Raw genomic sequence first — 20,085 nt, forward strand, 5'->3', positions numbered from 1 at the left:
AGGGCTAGTTCTTGTTAGACCTCCAATTTTGCTCTTTTTGTTTAAATCTGTTTTGGCTATTACAGGTCTTTTGCATGTCTATATACATTTTCAAATTATTTTATCACCTTTTACAGAAAAGCTTACTGGAATTTTGATTGGGATTGCTTTGACTCTTTAGATCTATTTGGAGAGAACTGCTATCTTAAAATGGAGTTTTCCGATCCATGGACCTGGTATCTCTCTCCACCTAGCTGAGTCTTCGTTAGTTTCTCTCTGCCATCCTTTACAGTGTTAAGTGTACAGTGCTTGAACATCTTTTATTAGATGTAATCCTACTTTATGTTTTTTAGTGCTTCTGTAAATGGAATTGCTTTTGAAATTTTGAGTTCTTTGGTATTAATGTATAAAACATATTTTCGTGTATCACTCTTAGTTCCAGTAGTAGGTGTGTAGATTCCCTGGGATTTTCTGCTGACATAGTCATCATCTGCAAATAGGAATGGTTTTATTTCTTCCTTTCTGATCTTTATGGCTTTTGTTTTTCTGCCTTATCAAAATGTCTAGAACACCCACAATATTAAATAGAGTGGTGATTGCCTTGTTTACAATCTCAGGGGAAACCTTCTATCTTTAGGTATGATGTTTGTGTTGTGCTTTTTTGTGGATGAGATGTCCTTTATCATTTTGAGAAAATTTCCTTCTGTTTCTAGTTTTGTTTATTATGAATGGGTGTTGATGATTTTTTTGCATCTATTGGAGCAATCATGTATTGTTCTCTTTTATTCTGTTAATACATCACATATTCACCTGTTAAAGTGGTGAATTACATTTGTTAATATTTGGATGTTAAGCCAACCTTGCATTCTTGGAATAAACTCTACTTGGTTATGATATATCTTCCTTTTTATATTGGAATATATTGCTAATATTTCATATTATTCTATTCTAATATGTTGGATTCCATTGTTAATGCTTTGTTAAGGATTTTGTGTCTACACTCAAGAGGGATATTGTTCTATGATTTTTATTTTCTTTTTTTATAAGGTTTTAGTACTAGGGCTATACTGGCCTCATATAATTAATTGGACCATGATCTCTCTTCCTTTTTTGACAAAGTTTTATAAGATCAATTTTATTTCTTCATTGTATCTATGATAGAATTTGCTATTAAAACCTTCTGGGTTCTTTTTTTTTGGGAAGATATTTGGTAATTTCAATTCTTTTACTAGGAAAAGCTATTCAGATGCTTTATTTCTTCTTGTATGGATTTTCTTTTTTTTTTTCTTTTGGGACAGTGTCTCACTCTGTTGCCCAGGCTAGAGTGCAGTGTGTCACGGTCTCAGCTCACTGCAGCCTCTGCCTCCCGGGTTCAAGCAGTTCTCATGCTTCTATCTCCTGAGTAGCTGGGATTACAGACATATGCCACCGTGCCTGGCTAATTATTATTATTATTATTTTTTTGAGACGGAGTCTCGCTGTGTCGCCCAGGCTGGAGTGCAGTGGCCGGATCTCAGCTCACTGCAAGCTCTGCCTCCCGGGTTTTTACGCCATTCTCCTGCCTCAGCCTCCCGAGTAGCCGGGACTACAGGCGCCCGCCACCTCGCCCGGCTAGTTTTTTGTATTTTTTAGTAGAGACGGGGTTTCACCGTGTTAGCCAGGATGGTCTCGAACTCCTGACCTCGTGATCCGCCCGTCTCGGCCTCCCAAAGTGCTGGGATTACAGGCTTGAGCCACCGCGCCCGGCCTAATTATTTTTATTTTTAGTACAGCTGGGGTTTCACTGTATTGGCCAGGCTGGTCTGGAACTCCTGGCCTCAAGTGATCTACCCATCTTGGCCTCCCAGAGTGCTGGGATTACAGATGTGAGCCACCGTGCCAGGCTTCTTTTTTTTTAGACGGAGTCTTGCTCTGTTGCCCAGGCTGGAGTGCAGTAGCACAATCTCAGCTTACTGTAACCTCCACCTCCCAGGTTCAAGCAATTTTCCTGCCTCAGCCTCCCGAGTAACTGGGATTACAGGCACCTGCTACCATGCCCAGCTGATTTTTATAGTTTATTAGAGATGGGGTTTCATCATATTGGCTAGGCTGGTCTCGAACTCCTAACCTCAGGTGATCCACCCACCTCGGCCTCCCAAAGTGCTGGGATTACAGGCGTGAGCCAGTGCACCCGGCCTTCCTGGCCTCTTATATGGATTTTAAATCGTGTTTTCAAGAAATTTGTTCATTTCATCCAAGTTGTTATATTTGTTAGCACCATATTTTCTTGTTATCCTTTTAATATCTGTGGATTCTAAAGTGATAACACTTTTTTCGTTACAGATATGAGTGATTGGCGTCATCTTGTATTTTTCATGATGGATCTACCTTTGTGGGGGGTGTCAGTGTTGTTGATCATTTCAAATAACCAGTTTTTGGCTTCATTAATTTTCCTTATTGTGTATTTGTTTTCTGTTACATACATTTCTGCTCTTTATTATTTCCCTCCTTACTTTGGGTTAACTTGCCTTTTTTTTTTTTTTTTTTTTTTTTTGAGATGGAGTCTTGCTCTGTAGCTAGGCTGGAGTGCAGTGGCGCAGTCTCGGCTCACTGCAACCTTAGCCTCCTGGGTTCACACCATTCTCCTGCCTCAGCCTCCTGAGTAGCTGGGACTTCAGGCGCCGCCACCACGCCCAGCTAATTTTTTGTATTTTTAGTAGAGACGGGGTTTCACTGTGTTAGCCAGGATGGTCTCTATCTCCTGACCTCGTGATCCACCCGCCTCAGCCTCCCAAAGTGCTAGGATTACAGGTGTGAGCCACTGCACCTGGCTTAACTTGCTTTTTGTTCTGTTTTGTTTTAAAGCTTTTCAGGGTGGGGAAATCTGTTTTTAAAGCTTTTGTTTTTGAGGGACTTGGTTTGATTTATTTAATAAACATTTACTAAGGTCCTATGATTCGATGTAGCGGGCACTGTCACGCTCTATCAGGTCTTAAACCAATGAAGACAAGTAGGGCAAGTTGCTTACAGGATGGTGGACATTGATGCATGTCTACAGTGTGTTGTCTTTTTTCATTGCCATTTTTTTAGTTGGAGATGGGGTCTCACTGTGGTACCTAGGCTGGATCACAGTGGTTATTCACAGTTACTATCCTAGTGCAACTGCCTGCAACTCCTGGGCTAAAGCGATTCGCCTGCCTCAGCCTCCCAAGTATCTGGGACTGCAGGTGCACACCACCACACCTGGCTACAGTGCAGTGTGTTATCAAAAGTGCATACCCAATAATCTTGAGGGTTTTGTTGTTGTTGTTAGTGTTGATTGTTGTTGTTGTTGTTGTTGTTGTTTGAGACAGAGTCTTGCTCTGTCGTCCAAGTGGGAGTGCAGTGGCATGATCTTGGCTCACTGCAACCTCCACCTCCTGGGTTCAAGTAATTCTCCTGCCTCAGCCTCTGGAATAGCTGTAACTACAGGCACATGCCACCACACCTGGCTAATTTTTGTGTTTTTTATTAGACACAGGGTTTCACCATTTGGCCAGGCTGGTCTGTAACTCCTGACCTCAAGCAATCCACCTGCCTTGGCCTCCCAAAGTGTTGGGATTATAGGCGTGAGCTACCGCAGCTGGCCAATCTTGAGATCTTTTTAAAAACCAAGTGCCACATCATTTGAAATTAATCCCTTTGGATAGGAGCCACTTGTAATCATCACTGCTTAATACTTTCTTACTCAATTTCTTAATTATCTGTTATTACATAATTAAAAGGAAAGTCTTTCATGGTAGTGACATAAGTGTTTTGTTCTGTCTTACAGATAATTTATTGTTTGTAATCAACTCCATCAAGCAAGAGATTGTAAACCGGGTACAGAATCCAAGAGATGAGAGAGGACCCAACATGGGGCAGAAGCTTGAAATCCTCATTAAAGATACTCTCGGTAAGAATATTAGATAAATTCATAACGATTAATAACATGTATAAGATGTATGATTTAAGGGGATATTAAAAGTTTTTAGTTGAAGGAAAAACTCAAGTGCTCTCATTGTAATCACTCTCCTTTATGAGTAATTTTATCTTCTGAGATTTAGTGTTTCATAAGCATGTGTTGCAGGTGACCACAGTTTGTAATTTAGACTTAATCATGAAACTATTTTAACATTTAAGAAAAACAAACTTCTAGCAACTTTAACCTTTCATGGAGGACAAAAGGTCCCAGAGCTGTCAAGCCTGCAGTTTGCACTTTAGTGTAGAGATTCTTACTTGTTTTACTCAGTAATGCATTTCACAGGATTCTAACAAACTTGGCTCTCTGGTTTCCCATCCCAGAAAAGATTGCACAATGTGGGGAGGATCAGAGAGGCAGGGATCTAGACGTCAGGCCAACTGAGAGCCAACAGGGAAGAGAGAGCTAGCTAGTATAGACGTAGACATGAGAACTCAGCTCAGCTGCTATAGGAGAAAATCACTGACAAACAGTAGCATCCAAGGCATCCAGCATTATACAACTCACGAAAACCCCCAAAATTTAATTTACACAATAAAAGGTCAAATGTTTTTCTTGAACAAAACTATATTTATATTGAAAACAATCAGGTGGAAAGTAGACCCTAAACATCAGTATTTTCCTCAGCAATCACTTACTTCCTGCTTCCATATGGATTAACTGTGTGCTTGACCTTTTCTTCAAATGGGTTGATGCTATTTTAATTTTTTATGTATTCTTTCATAGCATTTCTTTCTTTTCTTTCCTTTTATTTTTAAAAGCATTGTTATTCTTCCTTTGTTAGCTACAGGGGGAAATTTAACATTACAAGAAAAAGTTATTTTTACCTTTTTATTTTTTAATGTAAATATTTTATATGTTTGGTAAGCTTATGTACTCCTTTACACTTGAAAGTTAGTTTTACCAGTTATAAAATCCTCAACTCATATTTTCTTTCCTTGAGTATCTTGAATATGATTCTCCATTTTCTTTTGGCGTAAGTGTTGCTATTGAAAAGCTAATACTGGCTGGGCGTGGTGGCTCATGCCTGTAATCCCAACACTTTGGGAGGCCAAGGCAGGCGGATCACTTGAGGTCAGGAGTTCGAGAACAGCCTGGCCAACATGGTAAAACCTCGTCTACTAAAACTACAAAAATTAGCTGGGTGTGGTGGCGGGCGCCTGTAATCCCAGGTACTTGGGAGGCTGAGGCAGGAGAATCGCTTGAATGCAGGAGGGGTGGAGGTTGCAGTGAGCCGAGATCACGCCACTGCACTCTAGCCTGGGTGACAGACAGAGCGAAACTCTGTCTCAAAAAAAAAAGAGAAAGAGGCCAGGCACGGTGGCTCAAGCCTGTAATCCCAGCACTTTGGGAGGCCGAGACGGGCGGATCACGAGGTCAGGAGATCGAGACCATCCTGGCTAACACGATGAAACCCCGTCTCTACTAAAAAATACAAAAAAAACTAGCCGGGTGAGGTGGCGGGCGCCTGTAGTCCCAGCTACTCGGGAGGCTGAGGCAGGAGGATGGCGTAAACCCGGGAGGTGGAGCTTGCAGTGAACTGAGATCACGCCACTGCACTCCAGCCTGGGCGACAAAGTGAGACTTTGTCTCAAAAAAAAAAAAGAAAAGCTAATATTGCCTAATTATTTTTTCCTTATAAGTACTTTGCTGTTTTTGCCTACATGTCAAAAGGATTTTTCCTTTAAATACCAGTGATTTTACTAGGTTATATCTTAGAGTTGGTAATTTTTTGTTGACATTTTTATGTTTATAGTGTGCTCTTTCAATATGTACTTTCAAATGTTTTTAGTGTTTGATCTGTTCCCTTGGTTTGCTTTTCTTCTGTGGGGACTCACATCTATAGGTTGGCTCTTCTTCGCCCATCTTTAGTATTTGTTTGTCTTTCTTTTCTCTCTCTCTCTCTCTGTCTCTCTCTCTCTCTCTCTCTCCTTTCTCTCCTTCCTCTCTCTCCTCTCTTTCCTTTCTTTCTTTCAACAGTGTTTTTCTGTCACCCAGGCAGTAGTGCAGTGGCACAGTCTTAGCTCACTGCAGCCTCCACCTCCCAGGTTCAAGCGATTCTCCTGCCTCAGCCTCCTGAGTAGCTGGGATTACAGGCATCTGCCACCACACCTGGCTAATTTTTGTATTTTTTAGTAGAGATGGAGTTTTACCATGTTGGCCAGGCTGGTCTCGAACTCCCAACTTCAAATGGTCTTCCTGCCTTGTGTCACTTTTTCTTGAATCATTTTTATCTCTTCATTTCTTTTTTAACGTTATTTCTCCTTTTTGCCTTCTGTTTCTCTTAAAGCATTATTTGCTGTCATTAGTTGCTGATCTTAGGTTCCTTTTAATTTCAGGAATTTTCCTCTGTATTTCTAATTCTTTTCTGAATTCTGTCACCTTATTTCTTAGTTATTCTATTTCTGATTTATGTTCTTTCATGTATCGTGCCATTTTCTTTAATGTCTTTTATTCTCTTTTTTCTTAGAAAAAGTTGTGGAATTCTGACCTTGATACTTCTCTATTGTTCATATATATATATGAAATTAGTTCCTCTGAACTTCTAAAAGGAGGTTTGGTTCAGAATAGCTTTTCTTTTTTCACAGAGTCTCCGCTTTTCAGTTAACATTTAAAAACGTGGCAGCCGGGCGCAGTGGCTCACACCTGTAATCCCAGCACTTTGGGAGGCTGAGGCAGGCGGATCATGAGGTCAGGAGATCAAGACCATCCTGGCTAACGTGGTGAAACCCTGTCTCTACTAAAAATACAAAAAATTAGCTGGGCGTGGTGGCACGTGCCTGTAGTCCCAGCTACTCGGGAGGCTGAGGCAGGAGAATTGCTTGATCTCAGGAGGCAGAGGTTGACAGTGAGCCAAGATTGTGCCACTGCACTCCCACCTGGGTGACAGAGCGAGACTCTGTCTCAAAAAAACAAAACAAAAAAAACATGGCACGCCAGCTTTGGTGGCTTTTTCCTGTAATCCTAGTCACTTGGGAGACTGAGGCAGGAGGATCATGTGAGGTCAAGATTCTAGACCAGCCTGGGCAACATATCTCTGAAACAAAAACAAAAAATGGCACCTGGCTTTCTGAGATTTCTTTTTTTTTTTTTGAGGCGGAGTCTTGCTCTATCACCCAGGCTGGAGTGCATTGGCACAATCTCGGCTCACTGCAAGCTCCGCCTCCCAGGTTCACGCCATTCTCCTGCCTCAGCCTCCTGAGTAGCTAGGACTACAGGCGCCCACCACCATGCCTGGCTAATTTTTTTTGTATTTTTAGTAGAGATGGGGTCTCACCATGTTAGCCACGATGGTCTGGATCTCCTGACCTCGTGATCTTCCCGCCTCGGCCTCCCAAAGTGCTGGGATTACAGGCGTGAGCCACTGCGCCTGGCCCTGAGATTTCTTTTTCTGCTCCCCTCCCTCATTTTATATGGACCATCTCTGTTTCATGTCTTTAGTTCCTTTCTTGCTCGATTTTAATTTCAACCCCAGGGTTTTTTGTTTTGTTTTGAGACAAAGTCTCACTCTGTCGCCCAGGCTACAGTGCAGTGGCGTGATCTTGGCTCACTGCAGCCTCTGCCTCCCAGGTTCAAGTGATTTTCCTGCCTCAGCCTCCCCAGTAGCTTGGATTACAGGCACACACGACCATGCCCGGCTAATTTTTGTGTTTTTACTGGAGATGGGGTTTTACCATGTTGGCCAGGCTAGTATCAAACTCCTGACATCGAGTGATCTGCCTGCCTTGGCCTACCAAAGTGTTAGGATTACAGGCCTGAGCCACTGTGCCTGGCCAGTTTTTTTTGTTTTTATCATGGCTTGCTCTTGTCCTGCAAGAGTCCTGGCTGGTCCATTTTCAGAGTTCACAGAGGCTCAACTGTGCGCCCCTTCACTTCCAACTGTGGGCTCCTTCACTTCCAACTGTGGGCTCCTTGTACTCACCTTGTATTCAATATTGGGTTGGAGAAAATCCCTCACAGCTTTAGCTGCAGTTCTCAAGTTGACCGTGCTGTACTTGCCAGTGGGTAACCTATTGGCTATTTAGACATTTTTTTTTGTTTTCATTTGCATTACTTCCTTTTGGCCCATCCACATAAATATTGATAATGCTGTTGCCATACATGTCTTAAAGATTTTGGTAGTTTGTTCCCACCTTCTTGAATGTTGGGGTTCCTAGGGATACCTTATCACTTGTAAATATTTTCCATGGGTTTATGGTTTTGCCATTTAGTGCTGTTTTTATATGGGGAAATGAAGATTAAAAATCTATGTGGTGGCTGAATGCAGTGGCTCATGCCTGTAATCCCAACACTTTGGGAGGCTGAGGTGGGAGGATCGATTGAGGCCAGGAGTTCAAGACCAGTCTGAACCTGGAAGGTTGAGGCTTCAGTGAGCAGTGATTGCACCACTACACTCCAGCCTGGGCAACAGAGTGAGACCCTTTCTCAAAAACAACAATAACAACAGCTATACAGCTCTATTCCCAGAATTTGCCTCTAGACCAGTTTAAATGGGTTGGAGTTTTTTTTCTTTTCTTTTTGAGACAGTCTCTTTCTATCACCCAGGCTGGAGTACAGTGGCACTATCTTGACTTACTGCAACCTCTGCCTCCTGGGTTCAAGTGATTCTTACGCCTCAGCCTTCCGAGTAGCATGTGCTACCACGTGCGGCAATTTTTTTTTTTTTTTTCTGAGACGGAGTCTTGCTTAGTTGCCCAGGCTGGAGTGGAGTGGCGCGATCTCAGTTCGCTGCAAGCTCTGCCTCCTAGGTTCATGCCATTCTTCTGCCTCAGCCTTCCAAGTAGGTGGGACTACAGGTGCCCGCCACCATGCCCAGCTAATTTTTTTTTTTTTTTTATATTTTTAGTAGAGATGGGGTTTCACCATGTTAGCCAGGATGGTCTCAATCTCCTGACCTCGTGATCCACCTGCCTCGGCCTCCCAAAGTGCTGGGATTACAGGCATGAGCCTCCGCGCCCGGCCTAATTTTTGTATTTTTAATGGAGACGGGGTTTCACCATGTTGGCCAGGCTGGTCTCAAACTCCTGATCTCAGGTGATCTGCCTGCCTCGGCCTCCCAAAGTGCTGGTATTACAGGTGTGAGCCACCGCGCCCGGCCGACAAATACATTTCTTTTCTTTCTTTTTTTTTTTTTTTGAGACAGAGTTTCACTCTTGTTGCCCAGGCTAGAGTGCAGTGGCACGATCTTGGCTCACCACAACCTCCACCCCCCGGGTTCAAGCAGTTCTCCTGCCTCAGCCTCCCGAGTAGCTGGGATTATAGGCATGTGCCACCATGCCTGGCTAATTTTGTGTTTTCAGTAGAGATGGGGTTTCTCCATGTTGGTCAGGCTGGTCTCGAACTCCCGACCTCAGGTGATCCGCCTGCCTCAACCTTTCAAAGTGCTGGGATTACAGGCATGAGCCACCGTGCCTGGCTGACAAATATATTTCTGTTTCCATCCTTTTTATTTTTCTTAATACTTTAAAAAATGTACTTAAACCTCTGTTATTTGATTTACTGATTTTACCTTTTGGTCTTACTATGGAAGATGAGGAAGATGAGAAAATCTACATACTTATGCTGCTCCCACCTTTCTCCCTCTTCTCTTCCAACATTTCTTATTCATTCATTCACTTTTTTTAAATGAAGTAAAGGAAACTTAAACTGTATCCAGTAATTATAAAAATGACCCAAAACATCTTTCAGGTCTATATTTTCAGTTTCATGGGTGAAGCCCACCCATGGAACTTGGTGAGTTTAGAGTAATTGGAAGAGACTGGCTGAGAGAACAGGGAAAACCAGGACATGGGAAGCAGTGCCTGTTGGCAGGCTTTGGGTTTGGGTTTGGACTGTTATTTGGACTGTTACACTTGTCATCTACCTCACTTTAAATGTTGGTTTACGATTTTCCATGGCTATTCCTGGTTTGACAGTAATATGAAGGGTAGCATTGTTTTCTGAGCTGCAATAACAAGTGCCAGGGAATTCATTTGGGACCAGTATCAAGCTGAGGGCCACACCTGATCCTCAGATGTTACCAGCTCCTTCCCTTCCCTTCATGGCCTTCCATTTCTGTGTCTACATGTGCCTTTTATTCTTTTTTTCAGGTCTACCAGTTGCTGGGCAAACCTCAGAATTTGTTAACCAAGTGTTAGAGAAGACTGCAGAAGGGAATCCCACTGGAGGCCTTGTAGGATTAAGGATACCAACATCAAAGGTTTAATCAGCCTCATTGGACCACTGGTCAGAAATGTCTGCGTTTTGTCACGTTATCAATTGTAAATTTTCATTCTGTTTTGCATGTCAGTTAGCATTATGTAAACATTTACAATTAGGTTACATTGTTTTAAGAACTAAGTAGCATAAGTGAAGCATGATCCAAAATACTTGATTATTGCATTTTCAGAGCATAAAACATGATTAAAACTGCTACTGGCATCAGAATTGAAAATCATAGTTTAAGTAAATGTTTAGGTACAGATTACAAAAATCTGTTAAATCAAAACATTTTGGAGGAGTGAAATAGTAAAATGCCAAGTATTGTGGCAGATTTATGCTCTGAACCACACACACAAAAAATTGAGGAAGCATTTTTTTAAACGGTCGGTTTAAATTGTTTTTAGAATTATTGCTTTTTGTTCTAATTTTCCACAACCATTAATCTCACTTGTATATGGCACACCCAGCACTTGTGCCTGTGGGCCATATTAGATGTTCATTGTCAGAGCTCAAGATGATATATATAAATATATATATATATATATACACACAAATGTCTGTGCAAGTAAGAAAAAAAAAAGCATATTCTTTGTGCCTTGTATTTTGGGGAAACTATAAAACTGGTAATATTTTGTATGATGAAAACCCTAATGAGAAAAAAACAAGATATATAGATGGAAAAATTATGGGGTTTAAATGTTTTTTTGTTCCAACTCTTTTTCAGATTTTTTGAATGTATATAGGACTATGTTGAAATGTAGATATATGCCACAGAGTCTGTGTATTGTATAAAAAACAAAACAAAAAAAAACAAAAAAAAGATGGCTCTAGAAAACTCATATTTCGGTACTTGACCGGAAGAAGACAAATACTTGCACATTATTGCGATTGTTTTATTTTTTGTACCAAAGACAAATGCAACTGATATGGCAAACTGCCAGTCTAAGTAAAGTTTTGCACAGCTTACATGATACTGTATGAATGTATGAAAAAAAGGAGAAAAAAAAGAAAAAAAAAGGTCAGGGTTAGGGATCTTACTGAACTGTGAATTTTATTTCTGTTTGGGTCCAATTATCTACAGAAGGAGCATCCATACATACAAATATTATTTTGCTGTTCCTCTAGTTCGCTTCCATAGTAGATAAGTTGGTGGCCATTTAGATGTCTTTTATTTCTGCACTTACTGTAGGAAATTTTAATATATTTCATTTTAGTAAGCTATTGGTAAAATCGTTTTTGACTTTGAAAATTAAAATGTTTATTTAGCTTATTGTAGTATACTTCCACCAGACAACAAAATAGATTATTTTTATTGTATTATGTATATATATATATGTAAAGAAAGAAAAAAGCTAAAAATATCTGATTCTTTAGTTGCCACTTTTCCAATTGATGTATTATTGTGCATGTAATATTTTCAAAGATCAACACAGGCTTAAAACAAAAACAATTTATAGATTTTTATATTTTTGTACAGGTATTTTCAAACTAGCTTCTTCAAACTTAACATGTGACTTATTCTTCTATAGTTTCTAGAATTGAGAAACATTAACACATTTAGTTTTTAGGTGCTCTTTTTTGCTCATATAAAACAGCTTCATTAGTCAGTGTTTTAACTGTGTTCAAGCTTTACCTCTTGATGAGAAATTTCTTATGTCAAGGCAGCATTATAAACCTTCCCCCACAGATTTTTCCATCCTGTCTCTCTTAACTGTTTTATTCTCAAATCTTGTGTTTTGAACTCTGAAAACTGGTGGCTTAAAAACTAAAAAAAGAAAAAAAGCATATTTAGCAAGGAAAAAAATACCAAAAATTTCAGGCACAGCTGCTGGTAAAATTATCTATTTCTCCATTACCCACTGTAGGATTTCTTTTTAAATTATACTTTGACTATAAAGTGTCAAAGTATAATTTGTTCTTTTCTTTTACTTCTTATACCCTATTTGTAAACTATAGCATATGAAGCTATAGCTTGTGAAGGTTTGATCTAGAACACCCAGTAACAAATGAACAATGTTGCTTACCTGCATCTGTGACATCTTAAAAAAGAAACCCAAGAAGAATTGTAAGGATTGTCTTACCACCTTAGCTGAACTGTGATGCACAAGATTTTTCTGTGTGTTTGGTGGAAATGTACCTGGTTAGGACATTCACGCTAAACAGATGATAAGCTCAAGTCTAATGGTTTAATAGAATGTAAGTTCATTGTTTAAAGCTTTTCCTTTTTAGGTGAGAGAAGCAAAGCACAGGCTTGCAAGTTGGAAGTATATGAAGTCTTGACAGAATGTGTCTGGTAAATTGAAAAGTGTTTCAAACTATGGCAGTTTTGCAATCAGGTGAAAATCACCTCATGATATTCAGCTGATAAGGTTTATAGAATTGCCCCTTTCTAGCTGCTCTGTTAGAATTCTGGTTTTTGATACTTTTTTCCGGTCTGCAAACCAGAATTTGATTTTTTGGTCTTGCATTTCAAAAAAAAAGACTTTGAATCTGTTTAGTAGATTCCATATCCTTGAGTTTCAGTGTTTTATATGTACTACTTAAGTTAAATAGTTAAAAGCTTTTAAATAGTTGAGCTTTTTAATGTTGACACTTTATTTTGTACCTATTTATATATGTATGTATATCTTAGAAAAGCACTTTGTTAAAAAATTGCATTTTATATGATTCCTGCCATTTGCTGCTAAATCTGGGCTGGTCAGAATGCTGCAGCGATACTTGATCTATATAAAAACCTGGCAGTAAAATGTAGAGTGAAAGTTAAATCCTCTTGCTGTTTTAACTTTATCATAAAGATGACATAGGCAAGCTGTGCAGCTTTACATTTTAACCAGGGGACTCTGTGGCATTTAAAACCGTCTAGAAATGGTTGTACTTTAATGCCAGTAATAATCTGCTTCCTCTATTGTCATTAAAATATATACGTTTAGTGTATCACACAAACCAATCTTATAAGGGTAATGTAAAAACCCCAACAATTGTACATGTTCTGTTTTTGAAAATTGTGGCATGTATTTTTGGGTGAAGATCATTAGAGAAGAGTTCTCTAAAGGTTTTCTGTGTTCATACATGGTATACAGATAGCTCATAATGAAGTCCAGAATCTTACTTTAAGTGAAGGCATTGTGAATTCACCTCAAGTAAACCCATTGTTCCAAAGCAATTATAAACTTTGACTCTAGTACTACTATGATTTAAAAAAAAAACCCAACAAAAACCTTTTTTCCTAGTTTCAGATACACTGGATTCTTTATAGAGTTTGTCTCCATATGAAAGCATGCTGTCCAGTCGCTCTTGTTAAGATCTTGTCTGAGTTTTGAATTGGGTGCCACACTTTTCCAGTCAATATAATTGCTTGTTCTACTGTACCATGTATGATTCTTGTCCTTTCCTATATCCTTCATGACAGATTATGATGTGGCTTTATATTGTGCCTTACTTGTACATTTAAAACTAACCGTCTTCATTCCCTTCCACTTCCTACATCTTTAACTTTGACCTTTTTGGTAAGAGAATCAGAACTATTACAAAAGCATCATGAAGGATTTCAGATGGGTATGGTTTCAAATTCCCTCTCTTTATAGTTATTTTATATTTGTATGAAAGACCAGTTTTGGATGGTCTTTGAATATGAGGGGGAAAGATTAGCAGTAATTTCACTACATCCCTTTTCTCTGACTTTCATGCATTTCTCATACATCTTCTTTCTGATGCTTGACTTTATTTGCTTCCTAGCAATAGTCTGCATTTAAAGAAAGGTGTGTTCAGTTCATCAGCTTGAAATTGACTATTTCATTTTTCCAGGATTTTTTAGGAGAAGAGTACCCATTTTGTTTTATAAAAACAGATGACAAGTCTCTTTAAAAGAAACAGAAGTACAGTACTTTTGAAATACAATGCTGTTAGTTTGGATTTCTTTTTATATATATATATAATATTCATACAATGATCTGATGTTTGCCTTCATTAATAAAGCTGTTAGTTTATTCACCAAAATGTCAAGAATGGATGTGCTTTTCTTTATTGCATACGTTTAAAAAATTTAGCTGCTAAGATTTAGTTAATATTCTAATAAATGAATTCAAGTTGCCTTCAGCAAGAATTAACAAAAACTTACGTTCCCTTTATATAGTTTCCTAAAATTCTGTTCAAGTATTTTCTAGTTAATTATGTAACAGAATGTTAGCATCTCTCCATATCTTGAAACTTGAATTTTGAGAATGCATTGAATTATGCTTTCAGTGTTAAAGTAAAAGGTTTCAATTATCCTTCTAGTGAAGTCTGTTGTGGAATACCATTTCCCATGGAACTGAGGCCATTTCCACAACTTTGCACAGAACTTGCAGTCTTGTTCTTCCCTTGGATCATGACAAATAAGTCTCACACAGTGCCGTAATACTTGTGGATTCTTTTGTAATCTTTGTAATCTTAATAAGGGCATTATGAGAAGACGACTCCATGTTTTTTTAATACTTCAAACACATTGGGATGTAACAATGAATGTCAACTGTAGGAATGGTTGTTTCGTTTTAAGGAATAAGCATGTTGGGGAAAGATGATGAAAATGTACTACTGAAAGTTATACACTTCCATAGGCAAATGGGATTATGTGTTGAAGCATAGTCCTCATGCTTAATAAACTGACTGAAATTGTAGAAATTACACCTAGGAACTGAGCTAGGTCAAATTGCCATTTTTGTTTAGATAAGAGAGTTTTGGAGGTAGTAGTGAGGGGTTACAACCTTAAAACTGCTTCCAAACAGTATTTTGGAATTGAAGACTTGGTGACTAGTGAAGAACATCAAAGTTGGGTATTTCAATGTGCCAAGTTTGGGTGAACTAGGTTCGGTTTGCCTCTTTCATAACAATGTAAACACAATGGTGTAGTTAATTAAATTCTGGGTGGATAGGAGCAGGACTGATTACTGTGTCTTGCTCTTCGCCCTGTTTTTTTCAGAACCAAATAACAGAAACGTATATGTGTGTACTGTATCTGCCTTTCCACCACATTTTTATGACACTGTATTCCACTGCCTGCTTTTTTACCTTCTTTCCCTAGGGTTTGTCCTACAGCTTAGTATTGTGGTTGACAACAATACTAGGGCTGACAGCACAGAAGTCACAAGAGAAGAGTGGAAGGGCAAGAATTCAAAGCATTTGTTCATACAATGTGGCAACCTCTTTTGCATAGTTGCGTAGGATCCTGTTTGTAATGCTATCATAAATATTCTGTAGTTTTGTTTTTTTTTTTCTCTCTCCCAACTGGAGCTATGACACTTTTTATTGGATTCAGTCTTGTCTCTTGTCTAGAAAGAACTTTATCTTGTTGACGCATGAGCTGTTTAAAAATTATTCTATTAAATGTTGGTTAATAGTTGTGCAGTTTTTCATTTCAGAAGGAAAGGCAATGCGAATTTTGCCTTTGTTTTCTGTCACCTTCCAACCCCTGAGCACTTCTAGTCAGATACAGATTCATCAGTGTATGCAACATCCTTTGTAATTTAAAATAAAAAAAGATGAAAAGAAAAGGTTCTGAATTGTTTGCCTCGTATTTTCACCCTTCCTTTCTGTACTTGTATCTTGCTTACCTAGGTAACCATCCACTCCTCAAGATAACCTATTCCAAAGAAATTCCAAATCACAGAGAGTGGAGAACTGCTGGTCTGCTGCTCCTCTCGTGGTGATAATCAAAGAGCTAACATTTTTTTTGACACGATAGGTTGATTTTTCAATATTTTACTGATATTTAGCTATTACATAGAATTATTTGTTGATACAGGCATTTGCATTCTTCACAGTTTAGAGGATATTCTTATTTCTCCTCTTTGAATCTTTGGGCAAGTGTTCTCCATGGGAAATAAAATACTTTGGGTCTCTCCTGATTTAAACATTTGTATGTGTTTGTGTGTTTAATCATTCTAAGTAAGTCTCCAAGCTAAGCTGGGCATACACATAGAGCCTTAAGTCCAGAGACCTAAGTAAAGGCTACCATCAGAGTATGTGGCTGAAAGTCAGCCAGCAAATATTTGTTGAGCACTTACTCTGCCAGGACCTGTGCTAGGTACTGGGCAATAGAGAGATGAAAGAGAACTCCAGGAACTCACAGCCAGCATGTGAACAGGATTGCTGAACAACACAGGAGCTGTTACAGACATGCAAAGGGCTCCAGGTACATTATCGTTGCCGAGGTGTTTTCAAGGACACAGGTACCACATCTAGTGGCATATATTAGAGAATTGATAGACTTGTGTTCTTAGTATCCTGGACCCTTGAGGAAACCCTCTTTGTTTCATGTGAGTGACACTGGGGCCATCAAGAAACAAAGGGGAGGGACATGACCTCCCATGGACTGGTTCTGCATCAGGACTGACTTCTCAAGACCACTGCTCACAGGAGCCTCTGTCAAGGTCTTGAGACTGTTAAAGGGCTGGGTGAGCCAGATCAGTATAGTCCTTAGGAAACTAAACCTGTGGATAGCATCCAGTTAGATGGGTCATTCAGTTGGTGAGCTGTTTAGCCACAGTACAGTGGAGAATTTGAAGAAAAAAAAAATGGCTGGGAAATACTATAATATCCCAGCTAAAAGGTTCAGAGCAGGAAGAAGGTGTTAGCCCTAGGGGAGGGAGTGGCATTCCTTAAGGACTCCACTAGGTGCTTTTTTGTTACAGCAAACTCAGCTGCTACTCTCAAGGACCCAGTGAGGCTGGTGGTCATGTACATTTTACAAAAGAGACTAGACACAGGTGAGGAGACGAGCCCCAGACCTACCTTATATGATTACAGAACTCCAAACTCAGTTGGCTTGCTCCACTACAGAAATAATTCGTATTCATCTATTTGGGATCTATTCATCTATTAGGCCAAGTCGCAGCCAGTATTTGGAAGGACGTCTCTGTAGCGGGGGATAAAGGCCTTAGAATCTGAAAACCAAAAAGAAAGCCAAAACCTAGCAGATAAACAAAAGCTAGTCTCAGGATCAGTGGGTAAAGGTGATAGGGGAAGCAAAACAGAGTTGAGAGGAATCAGTAATTGGGTGTAATGATCACCAGACTGCATATCTGTTCCTCGAAGATGGCCTCTAGCTTAAGGTTTAGGATTGGGTCTCCTTATTGGAAGGAAGTATATTGGAGGGTAGAGAAAAAAGGGAGCTTATGTTTTTTTCCTTAACTGCAGCATAGAGATGCAACTGGGGACTGTTGATTGCATACGTTGAATATCCAACAAGAAGCATGATGTGAAAGGATCCTAAGGGCATATGCGCAAGTCTGCCAACTGCTGCTGGCTTTGGGGCTTCTCTGCTGTCCTAAATAGGGAGCTTCTATGTGAGTATCCAAAACACTGGAGTGACCTGAAGAAAGTAAACCTCAGTTTCTTTACAACGTTTTAACCTTAAAATATTACCAGGAATAAACTTTATAGAATAACTTAATAACTTAATAACTAATAATAGAAAATGTATACAAGGCCTAGGATAAAGAAAACTTTGAAAGTACTGTGAAGGACACAGAAGGAAACTGAAATAAATTGAAAGATACACCAAGTTCTTAAACAGGAGCAGTGACATAAAACTAACAGTGCTAAGTTAAATTAAAAATAAAATGTTGCTAAAAAGTGTAATGTCATCCTAAGAAAACATACCAAGAGGTTATAAAAAAGTTTACGCAGGGATAAAATCGCTGGAAGATGCTGGTAGGCAGTGGGGGTGAGGGGGCAGTGATGCGGGGGACAAGGGAAAGAGGTATTTAATCCTAGCAGATATTAAAAGTCATTATAAAACCATAGTAGTTAAAACTCATTTTGATGCATGAATAGGCCAGTCAAGCAGAATAGAAGGTCTAAAAGTAGACTCAAATATACACGACAATTTAGTATGGCAAATGTGGCATCCAGAACCAGTGAGAAAAAGGTAGACTCTTCATTAAATAGTATTGGAATAACTGAGTAACCTCCCGAAAAAGTAAAATTGGGTGTATATCTCACACCATAAGCCAACATATATTTCAAAATAGATAAAGATCTAAGTGTAAAAAAAAAAAAGTCACAAAAAACCACCCATAAAAACACTACAAGGAAATGTGGGCAATTCCTTTAAATCCCTGTAAGTGGAGAAGGCTTTTCCAACTTGGACCCTGAATCCAGGAATCATAAATGAAGATTGATAAATTCAGTGTAAAACAAGATTAACAAAATGTTTAATACCAAAACACCATAAGCCAAATCAAAATTCTATAGACTTTTTAAGGCTGTAGATGTCTTAAAAAAAAAATGAAAATAGAAAAGCTTTGAAACTCATCTCTAAGGACTAATCCTCCTAATATATAGAGTTCCTGGGAACGGATATGAAAAAAACCAACAACCCAATAGAACAAGGAGCAGACAACAGAATAAATACAAATAGCTCTGAAGCATAGGTAGAGTTTCTCAGCCTCCTTCATGGTCAGATAAGTGCAAACTAAAGAAGCCCTTTTCACCTAATCAGATCGGCAAAACTTCCAATGTTTGTTAACCTATCATGTTGACGAGGCCACGGGAAACGGGCATTTATGCCATGTTGCTGGAGGGAGTTTGGATTGACATAATCCCTAGGAAGAGCAATTTGGTAATACGTCAGAATTTTTAAATGCATATATCCTTTGACCTAGCAACTCCATTTGCTGTGGGCAAGTCATTATTCCTCTCTGCCCCGTTTTTATCTCACAGAGTTGTGAGACTTAAGCGAGACACACATGAAGCACTTAGTACAAAGTTCCTGGCACATAGGAAGTGCTCCCAAAATGTTGGCTAGTAGTAGAATAACAGCAGCTAACGGGCACTGAGATCTTACCATATGCCACATTAGCACACTGTGCTTGGTGCTTTTCATGTATTATCTCATTTAATTATCCAATCTGTGAAGTAGGTGCTATTGATTATCACCAGTTAGCCTCTGAGGAGACTGAAGCACAGGCATGCAGTGCTGTGGACAGGATTTGAGCCCAGGCAGATGCCAAGCCTGGGATACACTGCCTCTCTATTAGGTGCAGTGGGGTGATGAATACCTTACGAGAGGGTGTGTAGAGGCCTGTAGGAACACAGACAAGCACAGAGCCCTGCTTACAACAGGTGGGAGCCATATTGATTTTTTGGGGAAAAGATGGCTTTCAGTAGAGGCTGTGCCACTTTCAAGATAGGTAATCTTGCGACAGGGTTGATTGGTGGTTATTTTAATCTACTTTCAGCTCATCTCCTGAAGTGTGATACTAGTGTAGTGCAATTTCAAGGGTGGTTGTGAGGATTAAGAGAGATGAACATTCAGGTCCTAAGCATTTAGGTCCTCACAATCTATTCTTGCTGAAGTGACCTGAACAAAAGCAGATGGAGTGGGGTCGAGTCGGGGAAAAGCTTTCCAGGGAGAGGGAACACCACATTCTAAGGCTACACATCCAGAAAGAGCTTGAGCAATCCAGGAAGGGTGCAGGGTGGGGTGGCTGATGACCTTGAGGACCAGCTAAGAAACTTGGATTATTTACTAACAAAAATAAAAGAGCCACCATTTGTTGAGGGTTTCCTCTGACATTTCCATCAAAACTACGTAAATCCATCAAAACTACGTAAATCCATCAAAACTACCCCAGCAAGGTAGATTTAATAAATCCAGTTGTATACAAAAGGGAACCACCAGAAGCCATAGAAGGGCTGCATACAGGGAGGCGACTTGATCAATTTCGTGTTTTACAAAGATCCCTCAGATCATGTGTTGGAGTGATAGGAAGTACTCTACTGACTCTACTGAACTCCATACTTTAAAAAATACATAACATTTATCATTTTCTCTTTTACTCCACAATTTATACTCACTGTAGAAAATATTAAAAATATAAGAAAGTTTGAAGAAACAAAAAAGTGTCACTTGTACTTTCCAGAGACATCTCAATTGATACTTTTCT

General features: G+C 39.4%; 1 protein-coding gene across 3 annotated transcripts in view; it reads left to right on the forward strand.

Moving 5' to 3' along the window:
- The window catches only part of CREBRF (CREB3 regulatory factor), an 85,825-nt gene extending 70,138 nt beyond the window's left edge, over nucleotides 1-15,687 (forward strand). For 2 of the 3 annotated variants that reach the window (XM_015451392.3, XM_065547051.1), the window contains exons 8-9: nucleotides 3,770-3,892; nucleotides 10,048-10,842. In XM_015451392.3, the coding sequence (XP_015306878.2) occupies nucleotides 3,770-3,892; nucleotides 10,048-10,163 (239 nt within the window). In that variant the 3' untranslated portion in view covers nucleotides 10,164-10,842. Of the gene's footprint in view, nucleotides 1-3,769; nucleotides 3,893-10,047 lie in introns of all 3 variants that reach the window. The other variant, XM_045394514.2, reaches the window with a different exon arrangement.
- Nucleotides 15,688-20,085: the final 4,398 nt, after the last annotated feature.

This window comes from Macaca fascicularis, chromosome 6, assembly GCF_037993035.2.
Source record: "Macaca fascicularis isolate 582-1 chromosome 6, T2T-MFA8v1.1".
Taxonomy (NCBI): domain Eukaryota; kingdom Metazoa; phylum Chordata; class Mammalia; order Primates; family Cercopithecidae; genus Macaca; species Macaca fascicularis.